At 56.1% G+C, this 24,961-nt stretch overlaps 8 protein-coding genes across 8 annotated transcripts; 6 read left to right on the top strand and 2 right to left on the bottom strand.

The window, feature by feature from the left end:
- Positions 1–594: 594 nt before the first annotated feature.
- On the top strand, positions 595–2,668 carry PG985_014628 (uncharacterized protein; the record flags this gene model as incomplete). The annotated part of the gene is made up of 3 exons (XM_066834394.1): positions 595–1,291; positions 1,321–2,079; positions 2,121–2,668. The coding sequence occupies 3 exons, from the start codon at positions 595–597 to the stop codon at positions 2,666–2,668; spliced, it is 2,004 nt and encodes a 667-aa protein (XP_066679134.1).
- A 1,252-nt stretch (positions 2,669–3,920) lies between these two features.
- Positions 3,921–5,051, top strand: PG985_014627 (ubiquitin carrier protein; the record flags this gene model as incomplete). The annotated part of the gene is made up of 1 exon (XM_066834393.1): positions 3,921–5,051. The coding sequence occupies one exon, from the start codon at positions 3,921–3,923 to the stop codon at positions 5,049–5,051; it is 1,131 nt and encodes a 376-aa protein (XP_066679133.1).
- Positions 5,052–5,855: 804 nt separating this feature from the next.
- Positions 5,856–7,070, bottom strand: PG985_014626 (uncharacterized protein; the record flags this gene model as incomplete). Its single annotated transcript, XM_066834392.1, has 1 exon — positions 5,856–7,070. One exon carries the CDS (start codon positions 7,068–7,070, stop codon positions 5,856–5,858), a length of 1,215 nt encoding a protein of 404 aa, XP_066679132.1.
- A 1,086-nt stretch (positions 7,071–8,156) lies between these two features.
- On the bottom strand, positions 8,157–11,334 carry PG985_014625 (uncharacterized protein; the record flags this gene model as incomplete). The annotated part of the gene is made up of 2 exons (XM_066834391.1): positions 8,157–8,742; positions 8,846–11,334. The coding sequence occupies 2 exons, from the start codon at positions 11,332–11,334 to the stop codon at positions 8,157–8,159; spliced, it is 3,075 nt and encodes a 1,024-aa protein (XP_066679131.1).
- A 523-nt stretch (positions 11,335–11,857) lies between these two features.
- Positions 11,858–14,242, top strand: PG985_014624 (uncharacterized protein; the record flags this gene model as incomplete). Its single annotated transcript, XM_066834390.1, has 6 exons — positions 11,858–12,033; positions 12,084–12,377; positions 12,428–12,458; positions 12,562–12,766; positions 12,892–13,158; positions 13,296–14,242. The coding sequence occupies 6 exons, from the start codon at positions 11,858–11,860 to the stop codon at positions 14,240–14,242; spliced, it is 1,920 nt and encodes a 639-aa protein (XP_066679130.1).
- Positions 14,243–15,266: 1,024 nt separating this feature from the next.
- PG985_014623 (uncharacterized protein) lies at positions 15,267–17,129 on the top strand (the record flags this gene model as incomplete). Its single annotated transcript, XM_066834389.1, has 1 exon — positions 15,267–17,129. One exon carries the CDS (start codon positions 15,267–15,269, stop codon positions 17,127–17,129), a length of 1,863 nt encoding a protein of 620 aa, XP_066679129.1.
- A 386-nt stretch (positions 17,130–17,515) lies between these two features.
- PG985_014622 (uncharacterized protein) lies at positions 17,516–18,643 on the top strand (the record flags this gene model as incomplete). Its single annotated transcript, XM_066834388.1, has 1 exon — positions 17,516–18,643. The coding sequence occupies one exon, from the start codon at positions 17,516–17,518 to the stop codon at positions 18,641–18,643; it is 1,128 nt and encodes a 375-aa protein (XP_066679128.1).
- Positions 18,644–21,361: 2,718 nt separating this feature from the next.
- On the top strand, positions 21,362–23,288 carry PG985_014621 (uncharacterized protein; the record flags this gene model as incomplete). The annotated part of the gene is made up of 3 exons (XM_066834387.1): positions 21,362–21,454; positions 21,630–21,813; positions 21,922–23,288. 3 exons carry the CDS (start codon positions 21,362–21,364, stop codon positions 23,286–23,288), a joined length of 1,644 nt encoding a protein of 547 aa, XP_066679127.1.
- Positions 23,289–24,961: the final 1,673 nt, after the last annotated feature.

The following is a 24,961-nucleotide window of genomic DNA, read 5'->3' as shown; positions in this document are numbered from 1 at the left end:
GTCGTGGAACGCACACATCGGGCATCGCTCATGTTGCGTAAGAGATGCTTCCGGGGGTTAATTGGAAGAGAATACGATGGATGAAAATGGAAAAGAGCTTGCAGCCGCGGCACCACAGCGGTCTGTCTTTGACACTCCATGACCAGTAGAAGTATTTTCGTCTCCGCGCGATGGTCTGTTTTAGCCATGACCAGAAACAGGTCAAGCCCCCTGTAATTCATGTTGGAAAGTCAGGACTTGATCAGTGTGTTACCGACTGCTATTACAACGAGGCTACGAAACTGCAACCAAAAACCATTTCTCGTATAAGCAGGTGTGGAAGCACGAACGTTTCCACATTCCTAGCTTGTTGCAATATCATTTACCTATAAGTTAGAACCTTAGGACCTCGAACCATCCGACCCGATTACCCCACCCACTTGCCTCGAGCCTCGCCATCGTCCATATCTATGTCACTACAAGTAGGGTTTGTGGAATAGCCTTGACATCAATCGCAGTCTCGAGTAAGTTCCCAGTACTGTTTCCAGAATGGGGGCCGGACCGAATTTAGAAGAAGAGCCACTATCGACCTGGTTTCTCCTGTACACATTCATCATGTCGCTTGTTGGCATCCCGCTCCTTTCGCTTGTGGGCATCCCGCTCCTTTTCATTGCCCAGGTCGTTTGTGATCTCGGTCGTTCCTTGTGGTCGTTAACGCGACCGCTGCACCATGTTCACACGAATCCGCTCGACCGACTGGTTGGGAGAGTGACCGACGCGAGACTCACCCTGAGATTCGCCCTGAGATACCTCCTGGTCCCCTACGCACGCATATGGCTCTCACTCTTGTATTCGCTGGCATGGGAGGCTTGCCAGTATATTCGCAATACCTATATTTATGGCTGGCTACCACGACGCGGCGAACTGTTAATGCGCAGAAATTACGAACAGGAGATCCCCGACGATAGCGAGAAGCCGCCGTCGCTATATGTGCCCCTAGTTGGCGACTCCGATATCCGTATCCTGCTGATCGAGTCAGCTACTAGCCTAGACGCGCCGTTTGTGCTATCTCTCCGACCCGTTGACCTATTTAGTCGGCCGAAGTACGATGCGCTTTCGTACACGTGGGCAGACGAAGATGGTGATGACACAAGAACGGTGCCGGTCGATATTCGTCGGGATCTTTCCCCTGCCGAAGATCGATCTTGGAAGAATATTCGCCACAGGGGCAACAATAGGGGCAACAATGAAGATGGCATCTGCCAGGTGTTTATTACTAAAAACTGCAAGTCGGCGCTGCGGCGGCTGCGGCGTGCAGATAGGCCAATACCATGTGGATAGATGCCCTGTGCATCAACCAGGCCGACGTCGCGGAGCGCACACACCAGGTCTCGCTCATGTCGCGCATATTCATGGGCGCTGAGAATGTAGTTGTTTACACTGGGGAGGCCACACCGCTGACTCACATGTTGTTTGACGCCTTGAATCAGTTGCCCGAAGACGAAATCGCGGAGCCATCGCGGTTTACGGGCCTCATGAAGCACGCGATGTTCTGGAAGAATGCTGCTGCTCAAACACCCCGGCCAGAGCAACTGTCACTGTCCCAGATTGCTGATAGCGAACTCTTCTCGTCTCACAATCTTGCTGAGCTGGCGATGACTTATTTTTCCCGTCGCTGGTTCACACGTGTTTGGGTGCTCCAGGAGGTTGCCCTCCCAGACCCTCGGCGCACGCGAATCCTCTGCGGCGCGAAAACCACCACCGCCATGCGCGCGCTGCGGGTCATACCCTTGATGAAGCACCATCTCCCCAAGACAGTGTCCAGGGCTCTGGGCATCTTCCTGCTAGTGCGACAAAACCTGCAGGTGCTGAGCCTTCCGTCTCTGTTGCTACCCGGCACCACCAAGATGCGTTGCTCACCGCTGCTGGACATCCTGATCGCCACGCGGGACCGCCAGGCTCGGGACCCGCGCGACCGGATCTTCGGCGTCCTGAGCCTAGCCAACGGACTGGCGCCCGCGGCGGAGATCAGGCCGGGGCGGTTGCTGCCATCGGTACCGGAGAAGTTCCAGGCGGACTACGCGCTGAGCACCGCGCAGGGTTCTTCCTTGCGCTCCTCTTGCCGCGAAAAAGGAATGCAGTGGCGGCGCCGCATGATGACATCCACGAGGCCGCGGCGAAATTACCGACCTGGGCGGCCGATTGGAGCAGTGGGAGTCGGTGGCTCAATACCTACGCGTTGCGGGGTTTCGAGTTGGCGTGTTCTACGAGGGAGAACCCAGAGGGCGACGACGTGTGGTTTCGGAACGAGGAGCAGGGACAAAGCGGCCGACGGGTCATGATGCTGCAAGGGAAGCGGAGGATAAAAAGGGGGTGGTTCTCGCGGCACGTCTTCGACGCGGAGATAGGCCAAGAGACGCCGGACGCAATTGAGGAGGTGACGAGCTTGAAGAGTATGGACCCCTCGCTGGTCTTGGTAGAGATGTATCCCGGCGTTGCGGCCCTGCTGAGCAAGCTAGAAGAAGATACAGGAGTCTATGGATTCCAGCAGACCTGTGCCCATGCGGAGACGAAAGAAGATGTGGCCGGCATAATTCGTCAATGGAGCAATGTGGTTGTCAAGGGAGGCACGAAGCATGTTGGGACGGCAGACTACTTAGCTGCACCAGAGGCTTTCACGATCTGGTAGGCAATCCAGACCGATTCACAACAGCCGATAAGGGGCTAGCTGTGGCTGTCGGAGTTATCTTCAAGCATCTGCTGAATAATACCTGTGCAAGCATTGGGTGCCGCGCCTGTTAACATAGCATTGAAAATGTGCAGTCTGTTCGTAATTCCCAACATACCAGTTTCCATGATATCCGCTCTGGGTTCATTGACGAGGAAGCTTGGCTTTGGCGTGATTTGGCAGCTCGGGGCGTGATCTGGTTTTAATGTCCGACGATCGTAATTGGCAAACCAGCAGTTGCTCAAAGCGGCGTGCACTGGAGCTGACGAAGCGCAAAAAGACTGGGGCAAGCGGCTTTCAGGTGAACATCGAAGACTCCATATTCCAATCGCAGCCCTGCAGAAACGTAATGTATTGAACTGAAATGGATGTGTATCTGATTCAATTCTGGGTGCTTGATTTCCCGACTCGCCCAGTTGGCGACCTAGGTAGTGGCTCGATTGGGAGTGCTACTGTGGATCGCGATGTTGTTACTTTCCGTGCATTGCTTGATGCTAGGTTGATCGGAAAACCGGAGTGATGATCTGCCCGCCCCCACAAAGAGTAGTTGGCAAGCTGGACTACATACAGACTACCAATCGATAATTTTCTGCGCGACAACGAGAGGTAGTGCATGGACACTTTGTTCGAGTGGCTGTAGTGTCAGTCTATTCTCATCCAGATTGAATTCACTCTTGAAGGATGAGTCGAGCAGTTGCCAAAACGCATCAAATGCCAATTAAATGGAATCACGCGAGCGACGGTGAGATCATGCAGGGGACGCGGCAACCGGAGGGCGGCACTGCTGTCAGCCTGCATTCGCGTCTGGCCTAGCGGGATTGGTGGGGTCGGATTTGTGGGCGGCCAAGGGATCAGAAGGGGATTAGCATTGGATTAGGGGTAGCGTTCAGCGTAGCGCTGCTGCCTGTCTTGTTTCGTAATTGATTGCCTGGGCCAGCAGCAAGGAGCTGAGGCCTGGGGGGGGGAGGCGTAGGGACCAACAGCCAACGGCTATGATGACTCCGCCCCCACTGTCAATTTGCCGCCATCTCCCTTTTTCTAGCATCAACAAACCAACTGCTGACGGCATTCTACTTTCGTTTCTTTCTCTCCCTCATCAATTCATTTGATCGCCATTTTCAACTCATTCGTTCTTTACCCCCCGTTTGACAACTGAATACCAGTCGGAAATTATCGAACTCGATCTTGACTGCGAGCCTCATTCATAGACACCATGTCGTCGCTCTTGACCCGAGCCGTGCTCGTGTCCGTTCACGGGCACAAGCAGCTGTCCAGCGCGCCCATCGACATCCATCTCCGCGCGACCGAGCCGCAAGCCGAATGGCAGGCGGCCGCCCAGGAGGCACTGACCAAGGTCCCCGTCATGATCCTGTCGGTCCTCAACATCGCCCTCGTCATTCCGCTCGTCCTGTACGTCGTCTACACCCTCGGCCTCGTCCTCCCCACCCTCGCCGCTGTGGAATCCAACGAGGCCACCTACGAGCCCGTCCCCACGCGCGACGAGAAGACCGACAGCAAGGACGAGAAGTCCCCTCTTGCCGCCGCGCCCGAAGCCGAAGAAGCCGGTGCCATTAAGCGCGCCCCCATCACCGCCAGCATCCGCGCCACCCAGAAGCACCTCCGCACCGTCTCCTCGGCCGGCTGGCGCTCGCTCTTCCGCGGTCTCGGCCTCGCCACCATCATCCACATCCTCTCCGGTTTCATCGTGGCCCCGATGATGATGGCCCTCCCCGGCCTCCCCGCCATCGTCCCGATGTTCCTGGTGGATGTCCTCCTGGTCCAGCTCAACACCGCCTGGGTCCACTCGGTCATCTCCACTTCGGCCCAGCCGTGGTGGCACCGCCTCCCGCCCTTCGGCGCGACCCTCAAGGCCACCATCCTGCCCATCTGCGGCGTCGTCGGCTCGGCCGCCCTCACTTCCGGCCTGCCGACCCTGGTCCTGCTCGCCATGGGCCGCCCGATGGTGGAGCACAAGATCCCCGGCTCCGGCCTCATCGTGCGCACCGTCGAGAAGCAGACGCCCGCCGACTACTTCCTCGCCTTCGCCATCTGGCTCGGCATGATGATCTTCGCCGCCTACCCGGCCCTGATCGTCCTGACCCGCGTCCAGGCCTCGTTGCTGCCCGACTCCGAGGAGACCATCGTCCCCTTCGACCGCTCCCTCGGCCGCACCACGCCCCAGCCCCGCGCCTGCCAGGTCATGCGTGACGCCTACCACTCGTACTCGGGCTCTTGGGGCCGCTTCTACAAGCTCGTCGCCAAGAGCTTCGTCGTCGCCGTCGCCATCTTCGTCGGCTTCCAGACCCTCGTTGGTGTCGAGTACGGTCTGGGTCTGTTGCTTTAGATAAGAGACAGTGATATACTTGGGATCACAGTACGCAGCTGCTGATCCGTTTCTCTTCTACCATCTAACGTCATACCCTACATCGCAAAGAAATGTGGGTGTGGGTTGGATGTGATACTTCAGAAGTTGGTGGTGTTTTTGAAGTCCGGCTTGACAACAAGTGGCAAGCGTACATATCTACATTCACTTGGCTGTTAGGTATTTCAAATCAAAATAGAAAACTAAAATAAAATTCAAGATGGGTTCCCGTCTTGACCCAGTTTCGCTTCAATGTATGCGTGCCAGTCTCGACTGTGAACGAATTTGTAGGGCCTGGACAGATAGATAGTTATGTGTAAACCTGCTGGTGAACGCGTATTCGTTGCATGTGTAGTTTCCTTCTATTTAGCTATCTTTTCTTGTTCTTGTTCCCCTCGTTGGAGGTTCCCAGCAGTCTATCGGGCTTCGGGGTTATAGGTGCTGTACTCGGAGGACCGAGTGCTGTACCAACAATTCCGCGCGTCGTACCAGCAACTCCGAGTGCCCCATACCCGGAACTCCGAGTACGACCCAGGCCTCCGAGTACCCCGTTCCCAAGTTACTGAGAGTCGCCAAGCAAAAGCTGGAATAAACCGCCTAACTTAATAAACATTCTGGTTCTTTTGCATTTCCAACCAAAGCCTTGTTTCCATCGCCCTTCCTGGTCTACTCATGTTGCACAGGGCGTATACCCCTGTCACTGCAACAACCACCTATTTCCCTTCTTGACAACTGTCGTCGCCAAGTTGGGAATAGCATCGCAATTTAATCAAGCGGGCCCTCGTCCTAAAACGTTCTCAGGTGAGCCGGCAGAAACCCTCCCAGGATGCGCTCCCCCCAGACCTCCAGCAGGTCGCGCCCGGCGCAGAGGTCGTGCAGGATGGCGGCGTGCTCGTTGACGGCGAAGTCGACGTAGGCGCGGTGGCAGAAGGCGAGGCCGTACAGGTCCCGGCGCAGGCTGACGTGGAAGTAGTCGGCGCACTCGGCGTCGCTGGGGCCGGACCACAGGCCGTCGCGGTGCTGCTGGTGCTTCATGTCGAACGGCTCGGCGGCGCAGTGCGGGCAGGCGTAGTCGCAGCCCGGGCGGTACCGGGCGGCCTGGGAGATCTGCAGCGCGCGGCGGGGGACGCGGCGCAGGTCGGCGGCCGGGGTCGCGGCGCGGGTCGCGGGGCCGGCGTGGTAGAGCGTCGTCTCCGCGCCGCCGGCGAAGTCGCGGAGGGCGATGAAGCGGTGGTGGGGCGCCAGGATTCGGGGCTGGCCGGGGAGCTGGGCCTGCTCTCGTCGCTTCTTGGGGAGCGTGTCCGCGACGACGAAGACGTCGCGGGCCGGGTCGATGTAGATGGCGCCTCGCTTGGTCGTGGGGGCCGACGGGAACTTGTGGGCCCAGATGTTGTCTCCTCGTGTCTCGGGCGACTTCTGAGCTCGGCGTATCGCGGCTCTCAATGCGTCGGCGGTGAGAGGCGGCTCTATGGAAGAATAGTCGCGGGTTTGGTCCCGAACGAACTGTTGGACCTTGGGGGAGAGAGCGCGATACACGACGCGTTGATCGGACGAGTCCAGCACCGACCCCTGGTTCCACCGCTCGACGGTCTCGATGGCACTGAATCGCAGGTTGTAATCCGAAGATTTCGCTTGCCTGTCATGGCTGAAATAGAGGAGGGTATCCCGTATACCCTGGTCCGGGGCTTGGTCGCGAGGCGCGAGGCGCTCTAGATAATCCTCCAACATGTCCTGCGGCCGCTCCCAGACGTCCAGGCGGACGGGGCAGCGCTTCAGCGCCTCGGCGCGGGAGGTGTGGCAGACCTCGAGCAGGGCGCGGCGCAGGTTGGGCGTGGGGGTGACGCCCATGACCGTGCGGCGGTGGCGATCTTGGTCGCTGCGGAAGTGGGTGGTGGTATCGACGAGGACGTAGCGCCGATCCTCCCGGAGGGCTTCCTCCCAGATCGCGAGCTGCAGCTCAGCCGGGAGGCGAGGGAACGGGTGGAATGTCGGGGTGGCCATCGTGATTACTTTGGAATAGGTAATACGTCGATCTTGTGTGTCGAGTGAGTAGTCGTCCCGGTGAATAAAAGACGGAAAATAAATGGCGTGGATGACAGTTACTCCATTACAGAACAGTATGTGTGGCCTTGGATTGTGGATTAGTTAGAATGAGAAAAAAGAAAAGAAAAAGAAATATGTATATATCCGAGTGAACTGTAGGTTCACCACAACTCTGGTTCCCAATGGGCAAGTGCACTTGATGTAGGTTTGTAGGCCAAGCTTAAAAGCAATTTGAACTCGGGAAGCACCTGGTTATCCCAGTAGGCTTACCTCGAGCCGCAGCCACTCGAGTATCTCTACAGCTATGAGCAAATACCCCTTTTATGAGATCGTGTTCACACAAGGAGTTCAGGCTATGATTGCTACTACGGACCTTCCACAATTCCAATTGTCCCATCTACTATCCCACAAGTCTGTATATGCACGATGTCAATCTCATCGAGCTTACATCATTTGATCGATCCTCTGCTCATCTAAAAAAGGTATTAGAGAGTGAAGCCACCAATGTGAACATACCTGTATTGTCTTTCATATAGCAGTAGCCAGGATGTGGACCTATCCCATGGCACATCCGTTTTCTCCTTGGGCATGCCAACAGCTAGGTCTTCACAAAATGATATCCATTGCACCCTAATTTGGGTTACCTTGTTCAATCATGGTTTCCAGTGGACTTTTATATCCCTTGGGGAACTTCTACTCCATCATTAACGCCCATGCCCGCAGCTGGGCCTCCCATGTGGTCACATTACCTCGAAGTAGAAATCCAAGCATGTTCCCAGAGATTGGTACAAGATGTCCGTAAGGAAGGAAACCCCGATAGACGAGGAAGATTTATTATGATGGGTTCATTCGCCACGAGGTCTATATCAACATGTTTAGTCAATATGAGACTCATGTGCTCTTCATGATCCCTCCCAAAGTGCCGACCGGCAAGGCCCTCCCTCACAGGCGACATCTTATCCAGAAAGATACCAACCCAGATTCATTGCCATTCTTACCCAAGTCTTGGAATATTCGTTTCCCCAAGTTCCACCCAATGTAAATCTATTTCTTCCCCTTCTTCTTCTGGCGGCGCATCAGCTCGCGAATCTTGGCCTCCAGCTCTTTCTCGTCAGCATCGCCATCACTCCCGTCCGACGTGGCGGCGGCACCCGCGGCGCTCTTTGCGTCGTCACTACCCCTGCCACTGTCCTCTTCGTCGTCGTCGTCGTCGTCGTCATCGGACGAGGAAGAATCCTCATCATCGCTGCTTGACACCTCGGGCGCCCTCCCAGCACGGCCTTTGGCCTGGTGCCGTGCCGTTGGAGTCGCGGAGGGTTTGGCGGCAGCGGCTCGCTTCTCTTTCGCAGCCAGGGCTGGGGCTGGAGCGACGGGCGCAGCGGGGGCGGTGCTGCTGGTGTTGAACTGGTCCGCGCGCCACTGCTCCTCGTACGCCAGGTCCGACTCGTCCATGCCCAGCGTCGTCATGAGGTATCGGTCAAACTGCTTCGAGCGGTCCGCCACCGTGGCCAGCTGCGAGCGACCCAGCTCCGGGAGCTTCTTGCCCTTTGGGTACTTGCCGTCCACCAGCTGTTTTTGGTACTCGCTTTCGGCGAGGGAGATGGCGGCTTGGAAGGTGTTTCGGATTTGCCTATATGTGCGAACCGCATTAGCCAAATCAGGGTCTCACTTTTTCAATGCCGTGGAAAGAGAAGTGCCGGAGAAATCGAAAAGGGGGCTAGGGCTGGGCTTACCGTCCATTCCAGGCCCCCAAACCCTCGCGCTTCATCTCCCGAAAGTTCTCCTTGGCAAACGCCAGGATGTCCTTGCGCTTGATCTCAAAATGCGCCGGGCCCCGCCGCCTCTGCTCCGCCCGGGTGCGATCCAGAAAGATCTCGTAGAGGCGGCGGGTGGCGGCGCGGTCGAAGGGCTGGTAGAGCAGGCTGAGGTGGATGCGGGACTTGAAGGCCGGGTCGATGTTGCCGACGCGGTTGGTGGTGAGGAAGAGGATGCCGGCGTAGTACTCGAGGCTGCGCAGGAAGACGCTGGTGACGGCGTTGCGGCGCAGGTCGGCGCGCGTCCGCTTGGCCAGGAAGACGTCGGCCTCGTCCAGCAGCAGCACGCAGCCCCACTTGTGCGCCATCTGGAAGTGGTGCTGCAGGTTCTCCTCCACCTCGGTCGCCGTCTCGCCGATGTCGCCGCACGTCACCGGGAACAGGGGGCGCTTCGTGTCGTCGGCTACGCACTCCGCCGTCGACGTCTTGCCCACGCCCGGCGCGCCGTGCAGCAGCAGGATCAGGCCGGAGCCCTTGCCCCGGACGAGGTCGATGCCGCTACCAACTGATCCAGATGTGGATGCGTCGACGAAGCTTCCGCGGGCGTTTTCGTGCGTCTTGACGAGAGCCTGGATCGTACTCTTGTTTTCCTTGGGTAGCATGAGGTTCTCGAAGTCGTTGTCGAACCTTACTTCTGACAGGTCTGAGATGGGGATTGTGGCCCATCGCCTTGTTCTTAGTACAAAGCCACGTACCCAGGTAGGTAGCAGCAGGAGATCTTCCTTGCCCATGTCTTTGGCATCGCGGCCAGCAAAAAGCCGTCCGTTCTCTTGAACGAACGAGTCCAGATGTATTTGGTCCATTTCCCAGTCTTTGAAGGCGATGTCGGATCCGCAGCACCCTTCGGAGACGGAGACGTTGCGGTGGAAACAGTACGGTTTGATGCGTGTCTCGCGTAGATCGAACTGAGTTAGATCCTCTAGTGTAATCTTAGCGTTTGGTTTCCAGTCAGGGTTCGAGTGGATGGCTAAAGCCGTATCGACAATGACTTGTGCATCTAAGTCGTGGGAGGGCTGGTCTAGTGTTTTCCCCACGAAGTTCTTGTGCGCATATGGTCTCATGGTGAGGTCTAGGTATTTTCGGCCCTTCTCCATGAAATATCTTTTTTTAGCAGCGGCTTCAGGATCAAGCTCCATGGGATACACCGCCAGGGACTTGATCGGGACGTAGCCGAGGTACGGCAAGATTGATACCGTTGTCAACGTCGGTACGTAGCCAGACCCATCAGACTCGACACTCAGGCAGTCGACATTGAAGCCGTCCACAGCTTGTTTGGGTTGAGTTCCGGCGGGAATACTACGGCCCGGGAGAAATCGGTCGATAAGAGGTGGACGACCTCCGGTGAATTGAAGGACTCTGTAAGCATGGGTCGGGTCTGACTGTAGAAGTACATAGCCACCCCGGTGAAATAAATGCCACACATCTGCGTAGGCAATCATCTCCGCCGTGCATTCCTTAATTCGTTGTCGCAAGTCGAAGGTTGGTCTCAAATCTTCATCCATGAATTGGATTAGAAGTTTGAGGTCTTCTAGCAGGTCTTTGTTGTCAAAGTCTGGTTTGTCTGATATCCGTTTCGTCTCTCCTGGGACTGACTTGTCCTGCTCTTGTAGCTGCACTGATGCTTCCACATCGACGATGCTTCGCCGGATCTCTTTCTCGAATGCCACAAAAAGCTTGAAAGGTCTCAAGAAAACCGTGCTAGACTCGGGGCTATCTTTTTCAGGAACCGAGAGCCCGTCAGATATCTGAGTTGCCGTTACCTTCTGGAGATGCAGTAATAACGGGCGCGATCGAATTCTCAACCGCTCAGGAGACCATTGGATGCTCGCTTGGTCACCGCCGAACCTGGTCGAATCGCTCACAAGCGTACTCTCTGCCTGTTGATGCTTCTTCTCTACGTGTGCTGTTATCAAGACTTCAAGCGCTGCTCGATCTTCGCGCGGCACATCAAATGATGTTTTGCTCAAGCGGAATTGGCTCGGGTTCGAACGTTGAAGCAAGTGCCGATAGACTGGATGACCGTCGTGGTTTCCTCGCACCTCAGCATCGTCTGGAAGATTGTACAATTCTTGCTTGACTTTTTTCAGTTCTTTCTCAAGTCGTTCAATTCTCAATTCGGCATAGGTGAAATACAAAACGGCCTGCTTTGACCGGATTGCAAGGGTACCGTCATCCCTTTCTCGATCCAGAAAATCACCCATGTAGAATGTAATATCCTCAAGCTTTCTCTCAAGGTCCTGAGTGTCTTCTCTCTCTTCTCTGATCATGTTGGCTTCACGCAGAACGGCATTTGTTTTGTCGTCATCAGAGACGGTCGCGATCTGCTCGCTGGCCGTGATCGCGGTGTCGCCCTTATCAGGGTTTTTTGATCTGGGCGATGAAGCCCGCCGCTCGAGTTCCGGGGCCATAATTCGGGATAGCTGCTGAGTGACTGTATTACGAGTAAAAGAGTGGGAGAGATGGAGGTGGCGGAGGAGAAAATGACCTCAACTCTCCCGATATTTGGAGAACACAGTGCAGCCAACCCCTCCTCATTGCGTTATCTTTTAATTTATCACACCGAAGAAACTAGCCAATAGACTGCTATATCACCAGTTGGTGGCTGTCTCATCAGCGGGGGCAAAATGCAGTCAGCAGATGGGTGGGAGGCGCTCCATCGAGGCGACCAGAGGCATCCCTGCTCCAATAAACAGAACATTACAGAAAAATAACTCTTGAACTCATGCCCATGATTGGATTCCTTGTAGTATCGTCATTGAGCGTCACCTTCAATATCCTTCCAAGTGCAGTTTCTGTGTCCAGCTGACTGTGTGGTACATGATTTGCTACACAGTTGAGTCAACAGCCTGTTACAAGCTGACGTAGCCTTACTGTCAATCGCAGTATCTTGTTGCATCACACCACAGTGGCCTGTGCTCACTGCCTGCCGCCATGGATGAAAACGCAAGGCAGACCTATTTGCAATCACGGTCCCGCCATCCTCCAGACGAGGCCGTGAGATTCATCGAGAACCAGATTGCGCCTTCCGGTCAGGCCCAATCAGTATTTCACGAACGAGTCGATAGTTTTGTACTGGTGGACGAGGCAGAGCGACAGGACCAGATAAGGTTGAACCACTCTCCATGAGAAAACGAGCCAACTCTAACTTGTAGTCCAGCGCAGATCTGTGGAAGGAGGCCGACGAGGAGAAAGAACAGCTCTTCTCCATGATGGAGAAGGTGCGCGAGAAACTTAAGAAGAAGAGTTCCCCCGGCAGCACTCTTGCCGATCTAGACTTGCGACATTGCAAATGGGGAGAGGTGATGAGTGAAGTGCAAATTACTGCCACAGGTTGGAGAACATCGACCACCCACTCCGCCAAAATGATGCAGTATATCGACAAGGTCGGACAGAATTCCAAAGCCTTTGAGAGCTGGTTGACCCTGCTGCCAGCTGGGGATTATGGCGCAAGGTACGGCCCCCTTTTTCGCAACCTGACCAAATGTCGCTTACTCGCCGTAGCATAGCTGGTGTCTTCAAGGTTGCCATCGGTGTAAGTCTTTAGCCATCGATCATGAAAATTTCTCAGACACATCGTTGAGGGAAACTCGTATAGTAAACAACGTTACTCTTGTTGCTGACATGTTGAGCCACAGGCCGCCGGACGATACAAGAATGTCGAGGAAAGCATATTCAAAGCCCTCTCCGAGATACCGGAGATCATGGAAAGCGCCAGACGCTACGTGCAGATATATCACCAGAACCGATATCACTCCCTGGAGCGGAAAACGTTTGACCTCTTCCGAGCAATACTGCGAACTCTGCTTCATATCATGAAGTTCTTTGCCGATAGCAAGTTCCGTAAGTAGCTCTTGTCATTATTAATGCAGGTCCTGTCTCCTGTCGGGTATGAATCTTGCACCTTGATCCGACATACCCCTTCCGTTTCCTCTATTCCCGGCTAATGCGGTCCTGACGTCAATCAGGTAAGATCTGGCAGCCAGTCTTGCACCAAAGTGGGTACAAGAGTGAGCTCATGGACAGCATCGACGAAATCAAGAAGCAGACGGAGCGAGTCCGAGAAGAAGCCAACCACTGCCTCGCAGAACGAGTGTTACATCATGAGGGCATCTCAATGGCGATTAACCAAAAGTCGGAGACGCAGCTGGAGAATCAGGAGACTGAGCTGCAGCTTCTTCGGAGCATTTACCAGGTGTTGAAGGTGAACCCTTTACTGGGCTTGGTGCGAGATGGTACGTTTACGATCGTTTGTTTGTTTGGAAAGGGATTGGCGTAAGGAGCCAGGAGTGGATTATGGGTCAAATAGAACAGGTTGCGGGGTCTATGAACTGTTCTTTCAACATATAACTAACCCATGCCCGTTGCTCAGATGGATTACTACACCCAAACGCCAGCCATCTGGTGGAGATGGTGGCCGCATCTCGTTCCCCCTCTCCCGTGCCAGAACAGCCTGCAGCACCGGCACCAGCACCGGATAACTCGGCCGCGCTGAGGGTCCAGCTCCTGGATGCAATACGCTACGACCCCGAAGTCATCGCGAAGGACATCCAAGTAACCATCCAGCGAGGCATGGCCCTTGACGAGCAACCCAAAGCGGTTGCTGCCTCGCTGGTGGCGCACTCGCGGTTCGATGCCTACTTCGGCCCCGCGGGCGGCGCCGGCGGGGAACCAAGTTCATCCACCCTGCTCGCGAATGGACACCTGGACGCGGTGTACAGCGACGGGGTGTCCCCGCTGGGCCTGGTGGTCGCGGAGGTCGCGCGGGCCACGGCGGGCCGCCGCGCTGCCTACGTCGTTAGCTACTTCTGTGAGCGGCACCGCCCAGGACTATTCGCTGCCGCATCTTCTTCAGGGGCCTCGACTTCCGCAACGAGTCCGGTCGGTGCTGTGGTGGCAAGCTTCATCGGCCAGCTACTGGCGCAGATGGAGGACCAGCAACTGCAGCCCGACTTCGCGTTCCTCAAGGACGAGGACTGGCCCCGGCTGCGCCAGGGCCGGCTCAACGCGCTGTGCGTCGTCTTCGTGAAGCTAGTGGGCCAGTTGCCGCCGGGCAGCGTGCTGCTGTGCATGATAGACGGGGCGAGCCTGTACGAGACCGCGGCACTGGGGGCGGACATGGAGGCGCTTATTCGGCGGCTGGTGCGGTTGGTGGAGAGCCAGGGACACCTAGTCTACAAGATGTTGGTTACGTGTCGGACGCGGGCGAAGGGCATCGCTCGGTATTTCGAGCAGGGCTGTGTGTTGAATCTGGATGGGGATGTGGAGGAGGCGGACTCATCGGGTCGGCGCATCGCGTCTCTGAGAAAGGTGCTGTGAGGCAAAACTTGGATGTTCATCGTGTCCCCTTGATGGCGAAATCGCTGCTCTCACCAGGCGATGTTGTACTGTGTATACCAGGGATCGCGCTAGGTGCTGTTGGCATATAATTGATTATCCTGCCTACCGGGTTGCATTCGCTCAATTAACAGCTCAGTGCTATCGATACTAGAAGACCATTGCGGTATTGATTGAGATTGTCCTGTTTTGGGGATATGATTGATCAATCCATTGACTGGGATAATCCATTGATTACCTTGAATATTATCAGATGTTGGTTTCAATCAGACGCGATGTAGCCCGGCCAAGACTGATCGCAAGTATTGCCCACTCAGGAGCCGAGATGCTACTGATACTGTAGAGGTTTCCTGGAGAGGCGGGCTAGTACTTAAGTTGGGGTCAAGTCAATCAGCCCCAGGCGCGGTCAAGATGCCGCCAGTCTCGTCTGCGGGGTCGACTTTTCAGCGACTTTTCAGCTTGTTGGTCTGCAATTACCAAGAGAGAGACTCGCATTTTTTCATTCGTTGGATATGTCACGTATGCAGGTTTAACAGCGTTGCCTTGAACCTGGAGCTGTTTATATGACGTAGTTTAGAAGGAGAATTTCGACTCCGGTGCCGAGCCGAGCCGAGCCAGTGACCAGGATTAAGTACGCAGCTGCAGTAGTGGTACCATTCGAACCTCGAGATATAGAACCACCTCGACCGGCATTGGTGACGCTTGAATACCGAACCTGGCTACTGGGCTAGTCAAGCCAGGTAAAATACTGGGGAATCGCGGAGATTGTTTCTTGGAGATCTCGTGTTTCCCCGCATTCCCCTCACATACTTCCCCGTGATGCGAGGACTCTGCAAATATATGCCGGCAATCGTCTGTCGAGTCTGCGCGTGGTGTTCGACGGCGGTGAAGTACTGCATCCACTCTCGTCGCGTACGATGATGATAAATATGGCCCTCTTTCCCGACAGCCATGGCCACGACGGGTCTAATAACGTCACGGTTACCAGAGGGTTGAATACGGAACCATGAGTGCCGCGATTCTTGTTGTTAGCTGGGCCACAGCTGCATTGGCCCAGCAGATCTACGCTCCTGCCGATGGGCCTGCAGTGCGACCGACGAAATGCTCTGCAAATGGCTCGTACGCTACAGCAAGCCCGGTCTACTCTTTCAGCCAATTCTCCTTCACCCAGACCGAGACGGTACGTACGGCGACGTCTGTTACCCCGGGGCCGAGCACTACCTACGCGCCACCCTATGAGTCTCTCAGTCATCTTGTGCCGGATCTGGCGACGACGACCTGGGGTAACTGGTATCCCAATGCCACCGTGTCTGCGACAGACAGTGCCGACCCGTACGGGCAAGCTGCCTGGTCCGCCATCTGGGAGCGCGTCAATCTGGCCAACTTTACCGATCGGGGCATATACTCTACCACGGTCTCTCCGACCCCCGTTCCCACGAGCGAGCTTGTGCTGCCGCCGCCCAGCTATTTCCAGCCCCAGGACTCTTACTACTTCCCCAAGGACTTCGAATTTGGCGTCGCCGGTTCGGCTTCCCAGATTGAGGGCGCCATTGCCGACGAGGGCCGCACCCCCACCCTCATGGAGGTTCTCACAGTGGCATACTCCCCAGACGACCCCAAGAACTACGTGACCAACGAGAATTACTACCTGTACAAGCAGGACATCGAGCGCCTGGCCGCCATGGGCGTCAAATACTACTCTTTCTCGATCCCCTGGACTCGGATCCTGCCGTTCGCGCTCGAGGGCACGCCCGTCAACCAGCAGGGGCTGGCCCACTACGAGGACCTAATCAACTTCACCATCGAGAAGGGCATGGTGCCGCACGTGACCCTCCTCCACTTCGACACGCCGCTGCAGTTCTATGACGACCCCTACAACCGGAGCACGCCGACGGTCGGACGCGGCGACGGCGGCTACAGCCACCCCCAGTTCCAGGACGCCTTCGTGCACTACGGCAAGGTCGTCATGACGCACTTCGCCGACCGCGTGCCCGTGTGGTACACGTTCAACGAGCCGCTGCTGTACTGTGAGAACGGCAAGGCCGTCGACGCCGTCATCAAGGCGCACGCGCGGCTGTTCCATTTCTACCATGAGGAGATCAAGGGGGCCGGGCGGGTTGCCATCAAATTCAACGACAACTTCGGGGTGCCGCGGGACCCCGCCGACCCCCAGGACGTCGAGGCCGCAAACCACTTCAACGAGTTCCAGCTCGCCACCTTCGCGAACCCCCTCTTCCTGGGCCGGGACTACCCGGAGGCCTTCAAGATGACCATCCCGGACCACGTGCCGCTGACGGCCGAGGACCTCGCGTACCTCAACGGCACGGCCGACTTCCTGGGCATCGACCCCTACACGGCGACGGTGGTCTCGCCGCCAACTCACGGCATCGCGGCCTGCGCCGCCAACGCGTCGGACCCGCTGTTTCCCTACTGCGTGAAGGAGGAGACCGTCACGACGACGGGCTGGAACATCGGCTACCGGTCCGAGTCGTACGTCTACCTGACGCCGGCGTACCTGCGGACCTACCTCAACTACCTGTGGAACACGTTCCGGGCGCCCGTGGTCATCACCGAGTTCGGGTTCCCGGTGTTCCGCGAGGCCGAATCCGAGAACTTGTCGGACCAGCTGTTCGACCAGCCGCGCAGCGACTACTATATCCAGTTCCTGAGCGAGACGCTCAAGGCCATCTGGGAGGACGGCGTGCACGTGGCCGGCGCCTTCGCCTGGAGCTTTGCGGATAATTGGGAGTTTGGGGACTACGACCAGCACTTTGGGATTCAGGCGGTCAATCGGACGACCATGGAGCGGAGGTACAAGAAGAGTTTTTTTGATGTGGTGGATTTTGTGGCGGCGAGGACGCAGAAATGAAATGGGGGGGGGGGGTGAAAGGGGGCAAAGAGCAGGCAAGCAAGAATAACACCGCCACGTAGATAGATGCACGTGCGATTGTGGCTGGATTGGGGTGATGCGACCTCGTGAGGGGGAGGTGCAGGGGGACCAAGCTGTCGGAAATTCACAGCACACCTAATGTAAACATTAATGGCATTAGTATCGCTTGCAGGCGGCTCACCGTATCCTAAATGATTGATTGAATATAATCCCTTTCCGCATTCTGTGTTTTGTCATCAGTACAAATGTTTGCCACGAGTCGATATCCCGTAGGCCGAATCGGTCGCGTGGCCTCCCTGGCCATTCTCACCCGGGGTAGGCCTGGTGTGCCCCTAGGGCAGTCGGTGGTGAGATGGAAAACCACCATGGAAGAGAGAGAACAGGCGACACAGGAGGGTACGACGGCGGACGAATGGTATTTGAGGGGCTTGAAGCTTCCCGATCGACTCTGGGGCTGGAACCTGTCCGCGGCCGATTTGCCCAAGTTCCGCGAAGCAGCAGGTGACGACGACCAACTAAGCCCTGTTGCGCGAAGGATCAAATTCGAGATGCGGAAGACCCTGGAGCATTCGTTGGACATGTCCGAGAAGTGTTCGGCGTTAGGGGACGATCGCTCGTGCCTCTACTCCCGGAGGGCGGCTGCGGAGGCCATGCTCAAGACCGGCCGAAACATCCATTATGCTCTCATCAGGATGGCAGACAGACTGCCGAGGACCGAGGAGTATCTCAGTGCAGTGGGTAGTGGCAAAAGACGGACCCATACCCAAGCATTTATCCAAACTGCGGAGAAGGACAATCTTGAGCTGCTCAGGTTCAACCTCGCGGTCGTGCAGTCACTCGCCTTCGGCGAAGCGTGGAGGGTGTTTCTGAGGGAGATACAGCAGGTCCCGAGACACCCTGAACTGATGCGCAATGTCGTCGTACCGTTCATCGCTCCGCCAACAGGGGAGGCCAGTGGTGGCAGCAGCAGTAGGGAAGACGACCAGCAGCCAACAACAGCAACATCATCGCCACCACCGCCGCCGCCACGCTTGGAAAACGGAGCCCTGTGGCTCGCCAGGCTCAGCCGACAGCCCGCCTTGACGCGCTACTTCAGCCGGGATTTCTTCACGGTCCGGGGCGGCTTCGGTAGTTTTAACTGCTCGGCCATGTTCCAGATCGCGAGCGGTCCCGTGCTGGCGCACCGGCCGGACCTCGCGCGCGTGGTGGGGTGGGCGCTGCGGGCGGAGCGGCTCAAGTGCGAGATACACCTGGAGGGTACCCAGAGGCTCATCAGGAAATGGGACAGGCTTTACGCGCACTTGCTAGGGCTACAGGAAGCCCGGAAGGAGGAGTGGCCGGGATTCTTGCCGGAACTCACAAAGCACCAGAGACAGAAGATCAGAAAGAAGTTCCCCGAGGCAAGGGAGACGGGTGTTTACGAAGAAGCAGAAGCTGGAGTCGCAAGGGGTGAAGCATCGTCTATGACGGCTGCACGCAAGAATGCAACGTAACGACATCTACTGGGTCACTGATACGCTGGTTGGACGCACGGAGAGGCTCATACTTCAGAAAGGTCCATCGTAGTATGAGATCGCTATTTTCAGCACAGTATACTACCACTAGGCTCGCTCTGCTGGCCCGGCCAGCAAATGTTTATACGTTGGAGACGAGCTTGGCTGCTTGGGCACTGATATTTGGTTAGAAACACAGGTGTCATCCAGCTGGGGACCAGCGGTTTAGTTCCCGATCCGATTGAACCGAGATCAACGGATTTGCATGCATGCTTGGCTCGTGCAAGTCCAAGCACACGGCGCCGATGGCTGAGCTGGTATCACAATGCAGGCCGGCCTCGAGCGGTGTCGTTATAATACGACATGGAACCGATATACTCATGGTGGTGTTCGTCCAAGTCGGGAGTCGGGAGGTCGGGAGTTTGTCAGGAGAACCATTCGAGGGGGGAGGACCCGCCCCAGAAAAGTGGTGTCTCAACGGTCGGGACCCAGGTTTAGCGGTACAGAAGCGGTAGATTGCCGAAAAACCACCTGGCGCAGCCTGACACTGGCACAGCCTGGGCTGACCCCTGCTCAAAGCCACCTCCTTCTGCCTGTGACCAAGCAAGATAGAACTGTGACCAATTGCGGGAGTGCGGCTGCCATTTGCCCATGCCACCGCACTCTATCTTATCAGCACGGTGCGGGTCGCGACAGAAATTGGCAAATGGGGATGGAGCCCCTTATTGACATTTGACAGCAGACACGCCAACCAAAAGCAATGCAAGCCCTTTTGCTAGAAAAGTAATGACAGCCTCGGCTTGCCCGGGCATATCATCTGTAGACTTCTGCGATGCCTGCACATCCAACTTCAAGGCAGACAGATTGATTGGTATGGAGATGCACGCATGCAACACGCCGTCAACCAAGTCATGGATCAAGAGAGTCTAAGGGTCGTGTCTCGCATCGTAGCCGTTGACAACTGTCATCTTTGCTCCTGTCAGTGCGCTGTCTCGGACGGACAAAGACATTTAGGTTAGGAATGCGTACCACGCATTGAGAGCCACGGTCAGTGCTTTTATGAGGTTAAAGCAATTTGGTGGAAGAGAAAAAAAAAGTCGACGATGGCTCAGCATGGCTTGCTTCAAGTTGCTTGGGGGGCAGTTGACAGGGTTGCATTTAAGGGAATATGAAAGTCAATTTACAGGCAAATCGAGATGGGGTTTAGTGGACAGGCGTCCTCCTAGCACAAGCGACTACAGTGGGTACAGTGGCAGGGGGGTCGCCGGGGGGTGCTGGGCCAATCGCCCTGGCTGCTGGCCACTGCCAGGTCACTTTACCGCAAAAGCAAGCGCAAAAGAACCGGCAGCCAGACCGGGGGTGGCATCGCCAGTCGACCACCACTTTGCACCACCACCCACGGCACTAGGCCCAACCGGACCTGAGATGGGGTCCCTGATCTCCTACCAATTCCAACGACACAGTCGAACCTCCTGCTCCTGTTCTGTGTTCATGCTGCTTGGTGTTGTGTTGTGCTTTGTGCGTGGTGTTGGGTCTTCTCGCCATATTTTCTCCCACCTTGGTCTTGTCTGCTCGATCGTTTCGTTCGCTCTCCCAGAGGCAGCAAGCAACCTGGAACGAGTGTCGGTGGACTGTCAGAGAGCAAACCAGTGATCGGAAGTGTTTGTCCAACTAGTCCTGCCTGCTTCTTGTTTCTTGTCGCAGCCCAGCCGTTTGCATTTCGCAATTGACACCCACGCCAAACCGACCCTTACTGAGACTCACGCACACGCTCCCACACGCTCCTTACGCCTCCTGCTCCTGGCTTACTCTCTCTCTCTCCTCCCTTCCACTCGTTCGTACCAAGATATCACCCCCATGACGACAGCCCGTCTCGGCTCCATTGCGAAACAACCACCACTCTCGTTTTTTTACTAGTTAATCTTTTCTTCTTCTTTGTACGTTGGCTCGCAAACAACTGGCTCAACCTTGCGTCGCCCCCCAAAAGTCACATGAGCGCGGCTGGACTAACTTCTCCGGGCCGCCAGCGATTCAGTCGGAGGCATATTCCCACAAGAGACGAAACGTGATTTCTCCCAACCTCATCGACGCCCGTACACTTGTAGTTACTCGTCACACCTCGCCTCACCCAGAGATCCCTCGCCGCTGGGTCGCACCACACCGCGGGTCACGATAGTCGCTTTTTTGCCCACCCGCCGGCCACTTTTTTTGCTGCAGCTGGTTCGGTCACCTCGACTACCACCAGCGCTAGAGGCACCCGGCCTTCTTAGACCGACTCGATCTTAGCCCATTCATTCTCGACATTCCGTCACTCTAATTTTTTGGCTTTCGTCTCCCTGGAGCATCATTGGCCGTTCAACTGGCTCCCCGCTTCCCGTCGAACCCCCCGAATCCGTTGTTTTGTTCTGGCTCTGTTGTCCGGGTCCAGCGCTCGCGAACCACTCATCTCCCCCATCGGCCTCTTGGTTGTGTGTCTTGTCACACATCACACCTCTTCCTGCTAGGTCCGGGTTAGCGCTGCTAAAAGGGCCCCGAACTGCCGCATTCCTCCATCGCCCTACGCCTTCCTGGGGGGCACCGGATAATTCTTGACCTTTCTTGTTGCCGAAAACATTTACACATCCACCTTGTCGTCGTCCTTTCCACGAGCCAGCTCGCCCAGCAGCATCGGTGTCGTCGTCGCCTTTGCACCCGGTGCTCGGGATTGATATGGCAGCCATGTCCGCCGCGCCGGGAGCAGCCGCCTTTGCCCACTCAAATACCTCGCAGGGGAACCACGCGGGCTGGAAGTCACATTCGGATCATCATGACGTGAGTTTGTCGTCGCGCCGCTACGCTACGCTGCTCGGGTTGGCCCGCATGGAGACATCCCACGTCGCCGTCATTGCCAGACTGAGACATTGGATTGCCCCTTGCAGCAGCGATGGAACCTTAAAGCAACCAAGTTGGGAAAGACGGATGTAGCTAACCTGTCCCCGTTTTCCAGGAGTACACCCACGACGCGGATCACGACTCGACGTACGGCTCTGCGAAAGACCCTCTTTACCTACAGGACGAAAACGTGTACGGCCGCGACCCCTTCGCGAAGCGAGACCCCAACGAGCCGTTTCCTGCGACCAAGGAAGCCTTCGCGAAGCAAGACCCGAATGAGCCGTTCCCCGCAACCAAAGGTAGGCACCACTTGAATATGCGTTGGCATTGCAGAAGAACGGGACCCGCCCGCCCTGAGAATGGAACCCAGCTGCGGCATGTGTATATCTTTGGCTAACAGCACGCAGAAGCCAATGGCGGCCGCAAGTCGCGTCCCGAAAACAAACGGGCTCACACGGATGGCCACCCGGTTTCTTTGGATGACGAGGAAAACAAATGGATCCACCGTGATAAGCTAGCCAAGATCGAGAGCGAAGAGCTGCAGGCCGCTGGTATCATCTTGCCCAAACCTCGCTCGCAGAGCCGGCCCCGCAGAGACCGGAGCACCGACAAGACCAGCAGAGACCGGAGCACGGATAAGGCCAATGGGTCAAGACGGGCGACCGACGCCTCGGATCACCAGCCTGTGCCTAGGTCTCGGAAAACTTCGACGCCACCCACTGGCGCTGCGGATAAGGGTTCGGACCATGATCAAGATGGCAGTTGGGATTTCCGCTTACCCGATGAAATAGCAGAGGATCCGAACGAGTATTGGATCACCAGTGAGTCGCTAGGACCGAAAGGATCCCGCATACCGGTTGCCAAAGTCAGTCCAGCACCCATTCCTTTAGATTATCTCGAACGTGATGCCCCTGTCCCCCGCAAGATGAGCGGGACTCTGGCCCTCCCCAACGACGACTTTTCGCTTACCAACCCCAAGTCCCGATCAAGGAGTAATAGTGCCGTCCTTGATGAAGTGATCAAGTCGCCTACCGCGGCGCAGCAGCGGTCCACCAGTGAGGCTTCACCCAAGAAACTCGCTAGCGCCACCAAGAAGCCTACGCCGGCCTCGACAAGGTCTGCCTCTGCGAACGGCCGAGCAGGTACAACGCGGCCCAAGACTCGTTCTGGTCCTGGTCGGGAAAACGGCTCCACAGCCAGGCCTGGCACAAGGTCCGGCGAGCTTTCCCCGGTTTCTAAGTCTCCTGAGGGTGAGCCCCCGTGGATGGTGTCGGCCTACAAGCCCGACCCCAGGTTACCGCCAGACCAGCAGCTGCTGCCCACTGTGGCACGGCGCCTCCAGCAAGAGAAATGGGAGAAGGAGGGCAAGTTTGGCAACACGTACGACAAGGAATTCAGGCCGCTTAATGAGCAGGAGCACTTGCGACCGCCCGAGGTGCAGAAGGCGCAGCCCGACGCCGCCGAACAGCAACAACCCGAGGAGAGAGCAGACGAGTGGCCACTTCGGGCAGGGGAAGGTCGTCAGGAAGCTAAGAGCCCGACCCCGAGCCGGCCCGGAACCAGCTCGTACTCGACCATGCCCCGGTTAAACAGCAAATCGTCCCAACATCCCCCCGTCTCCGGTCCCAGATCGCCGGCAGCCCCTCAACTCAACCGGATGTCGAGCAATCCCAGTCAGATCACGCGGGTACCGACCCAGTCCGAGCAGACTCCCGTGCAAGAAAAGGAGGAGCAGAAGAAAGAAGCCGGATGTGGCTGCTGTGTTATCATGTAGACACGCAATGGTCTACTTGCTGCTGGACTCTCTACACAACTGCTCCTGGGATAGCGGATTTCTTGGGACCCTGACGACTTTACGACTCTCCTTTTTCTTCGTTCGATCCAGCGATGGTGTTCCGCCCACCCAGTCTCGGTCACAAGATTGCCACACCACACACGCCCGCGTCTTGCGCTCTTTTTTAATCGATTACTACTAGACTACCCACCCGCCTTCGCGAACCATCATTCTCCATCACACAGCCCCCGACCACTTACTTCCCCGACCAACATTCAGCGATAAACCTGGATGCAATCACTCTGCTTTCAGCAATATCGAAATTCCCTTTTACCCGCTCAACACGTGAAACTTTTTCACCACCAAAATTCTCGGCGTTTTTTTCACCAGGAGGGTCAAGATCCGTTCCGGAGTTTATTGGCGCACATGCAGTTTTCCATCTTCATCTTACCCTGTGGATATGCCTGGCCGTCCATTCCCTTGCCTAGGCTTTGGCCGGCAAATACATACATGGAAACTTTTTGTGTGTATAATCATATATTATCCCTTGCGGCTGTCTATTCTTTACACTACTACTACTACTACTACTGGCTGTTGGTTTTTTTACTTAGCATCATGCATTTGATTTCGGGCGGGAGGAGGCCCTCAAAAGAATGGGTTACGGGGGTGCAGTTGAGGAGAGGGCAGGCGGCCTGTGACCTTGAGGCGAGCGAGGGGAGAGAAGGAGAGAGAAGAGTGCGGAGTGAGGAGAGCAGAGGAGAGGAGGAAAGAAGATGACAAGTTGTTGGCCCGGGTAACTGACCATGGATACCCCCCGGGTCGATCTTCAGAACCAGTACATATTCCTCGGAGAAAGCAGTGTGAAAGAGACAATTTACTACCACAACCTGAAGTTACGAAGATGTCTGTCTACTTACCTTTGGCGAATATGTTTCAAGGGGTGGTGGTTATTTGCGCCAGCGTTCCCCGGGGTGTTTTGGGCTCCTGTTGACTTAGTATACCTATACCTACCTATGCCAGCGTGATTGAATTTGATCAAGACCAGTTAATACTTCCAGTATCCGATTCTCGTAGTCGTTGCCGGTAACAGGACTTTACAAGTGCTTGCTGCTGTGATCCTGGCCGAAGTGATTCTTCAAAATCAGCTGCGGCTTCAATACGAAGGGACCGAAATCGCGGCGGTGGTATTCCGTGGCCTTGTTTGCCCCTTTTGGGACAATTGTCGACTGATGTTGCTTGTGTTCCGGCATCTACATCAACACTTCATCTATTAGGACTGTCGAGCCAATGTTCGATCTCTCCTCCAATGGTACAGCCGTATTGGGAAAGTGTCACTGTTGGCGGCTTGATGTCATCTTGGCTGCGCGGCTGGACTGATCTGATGTCAGGGTGCTTATGCGGGGTCATTCACTCACTGGGCGGTCCAGTTTATTCCCATCCCACCTTTTTGCCCACTGATCGGCGCCGAGGTGAGCTTAAATCGGCTGCCGTCCGTTCATTGATCAACGGGCTCGCATACATAACTTGCATCTATTCATCTCGTCTGCCTTCACATTCTTTTTTGTATTGATTTATTGGAACCCCGAACGGTTTTATGCTCTGTGATATTACTCATATTGGATCTGGTGTGAGACCCTTCCCAGTGGGTGGCAAGTGCTGGTGAGTCAATTCAG

The sequence above is a fragment of the Apiospora marii genome (genome assembly GCF_038362585.1).
Source record: "Apiospora marii strain CBS 49790 chromosome Unknown utg000011l_segment0_segment0, whole genome shotgun sequence".
Taxonomy (NCBI): domain Eukaryota; kingdom Fungi; phylum Ascomycota; class Sordariomycetes; order Amphisphaeriales; family Apiosporaceae; genus Apiospora; species Apiospora marii.
Note: the sequence above shows the minus strand (reverse complement) of the source record. Positions and strands in the feature narration are given on the sequence as shown.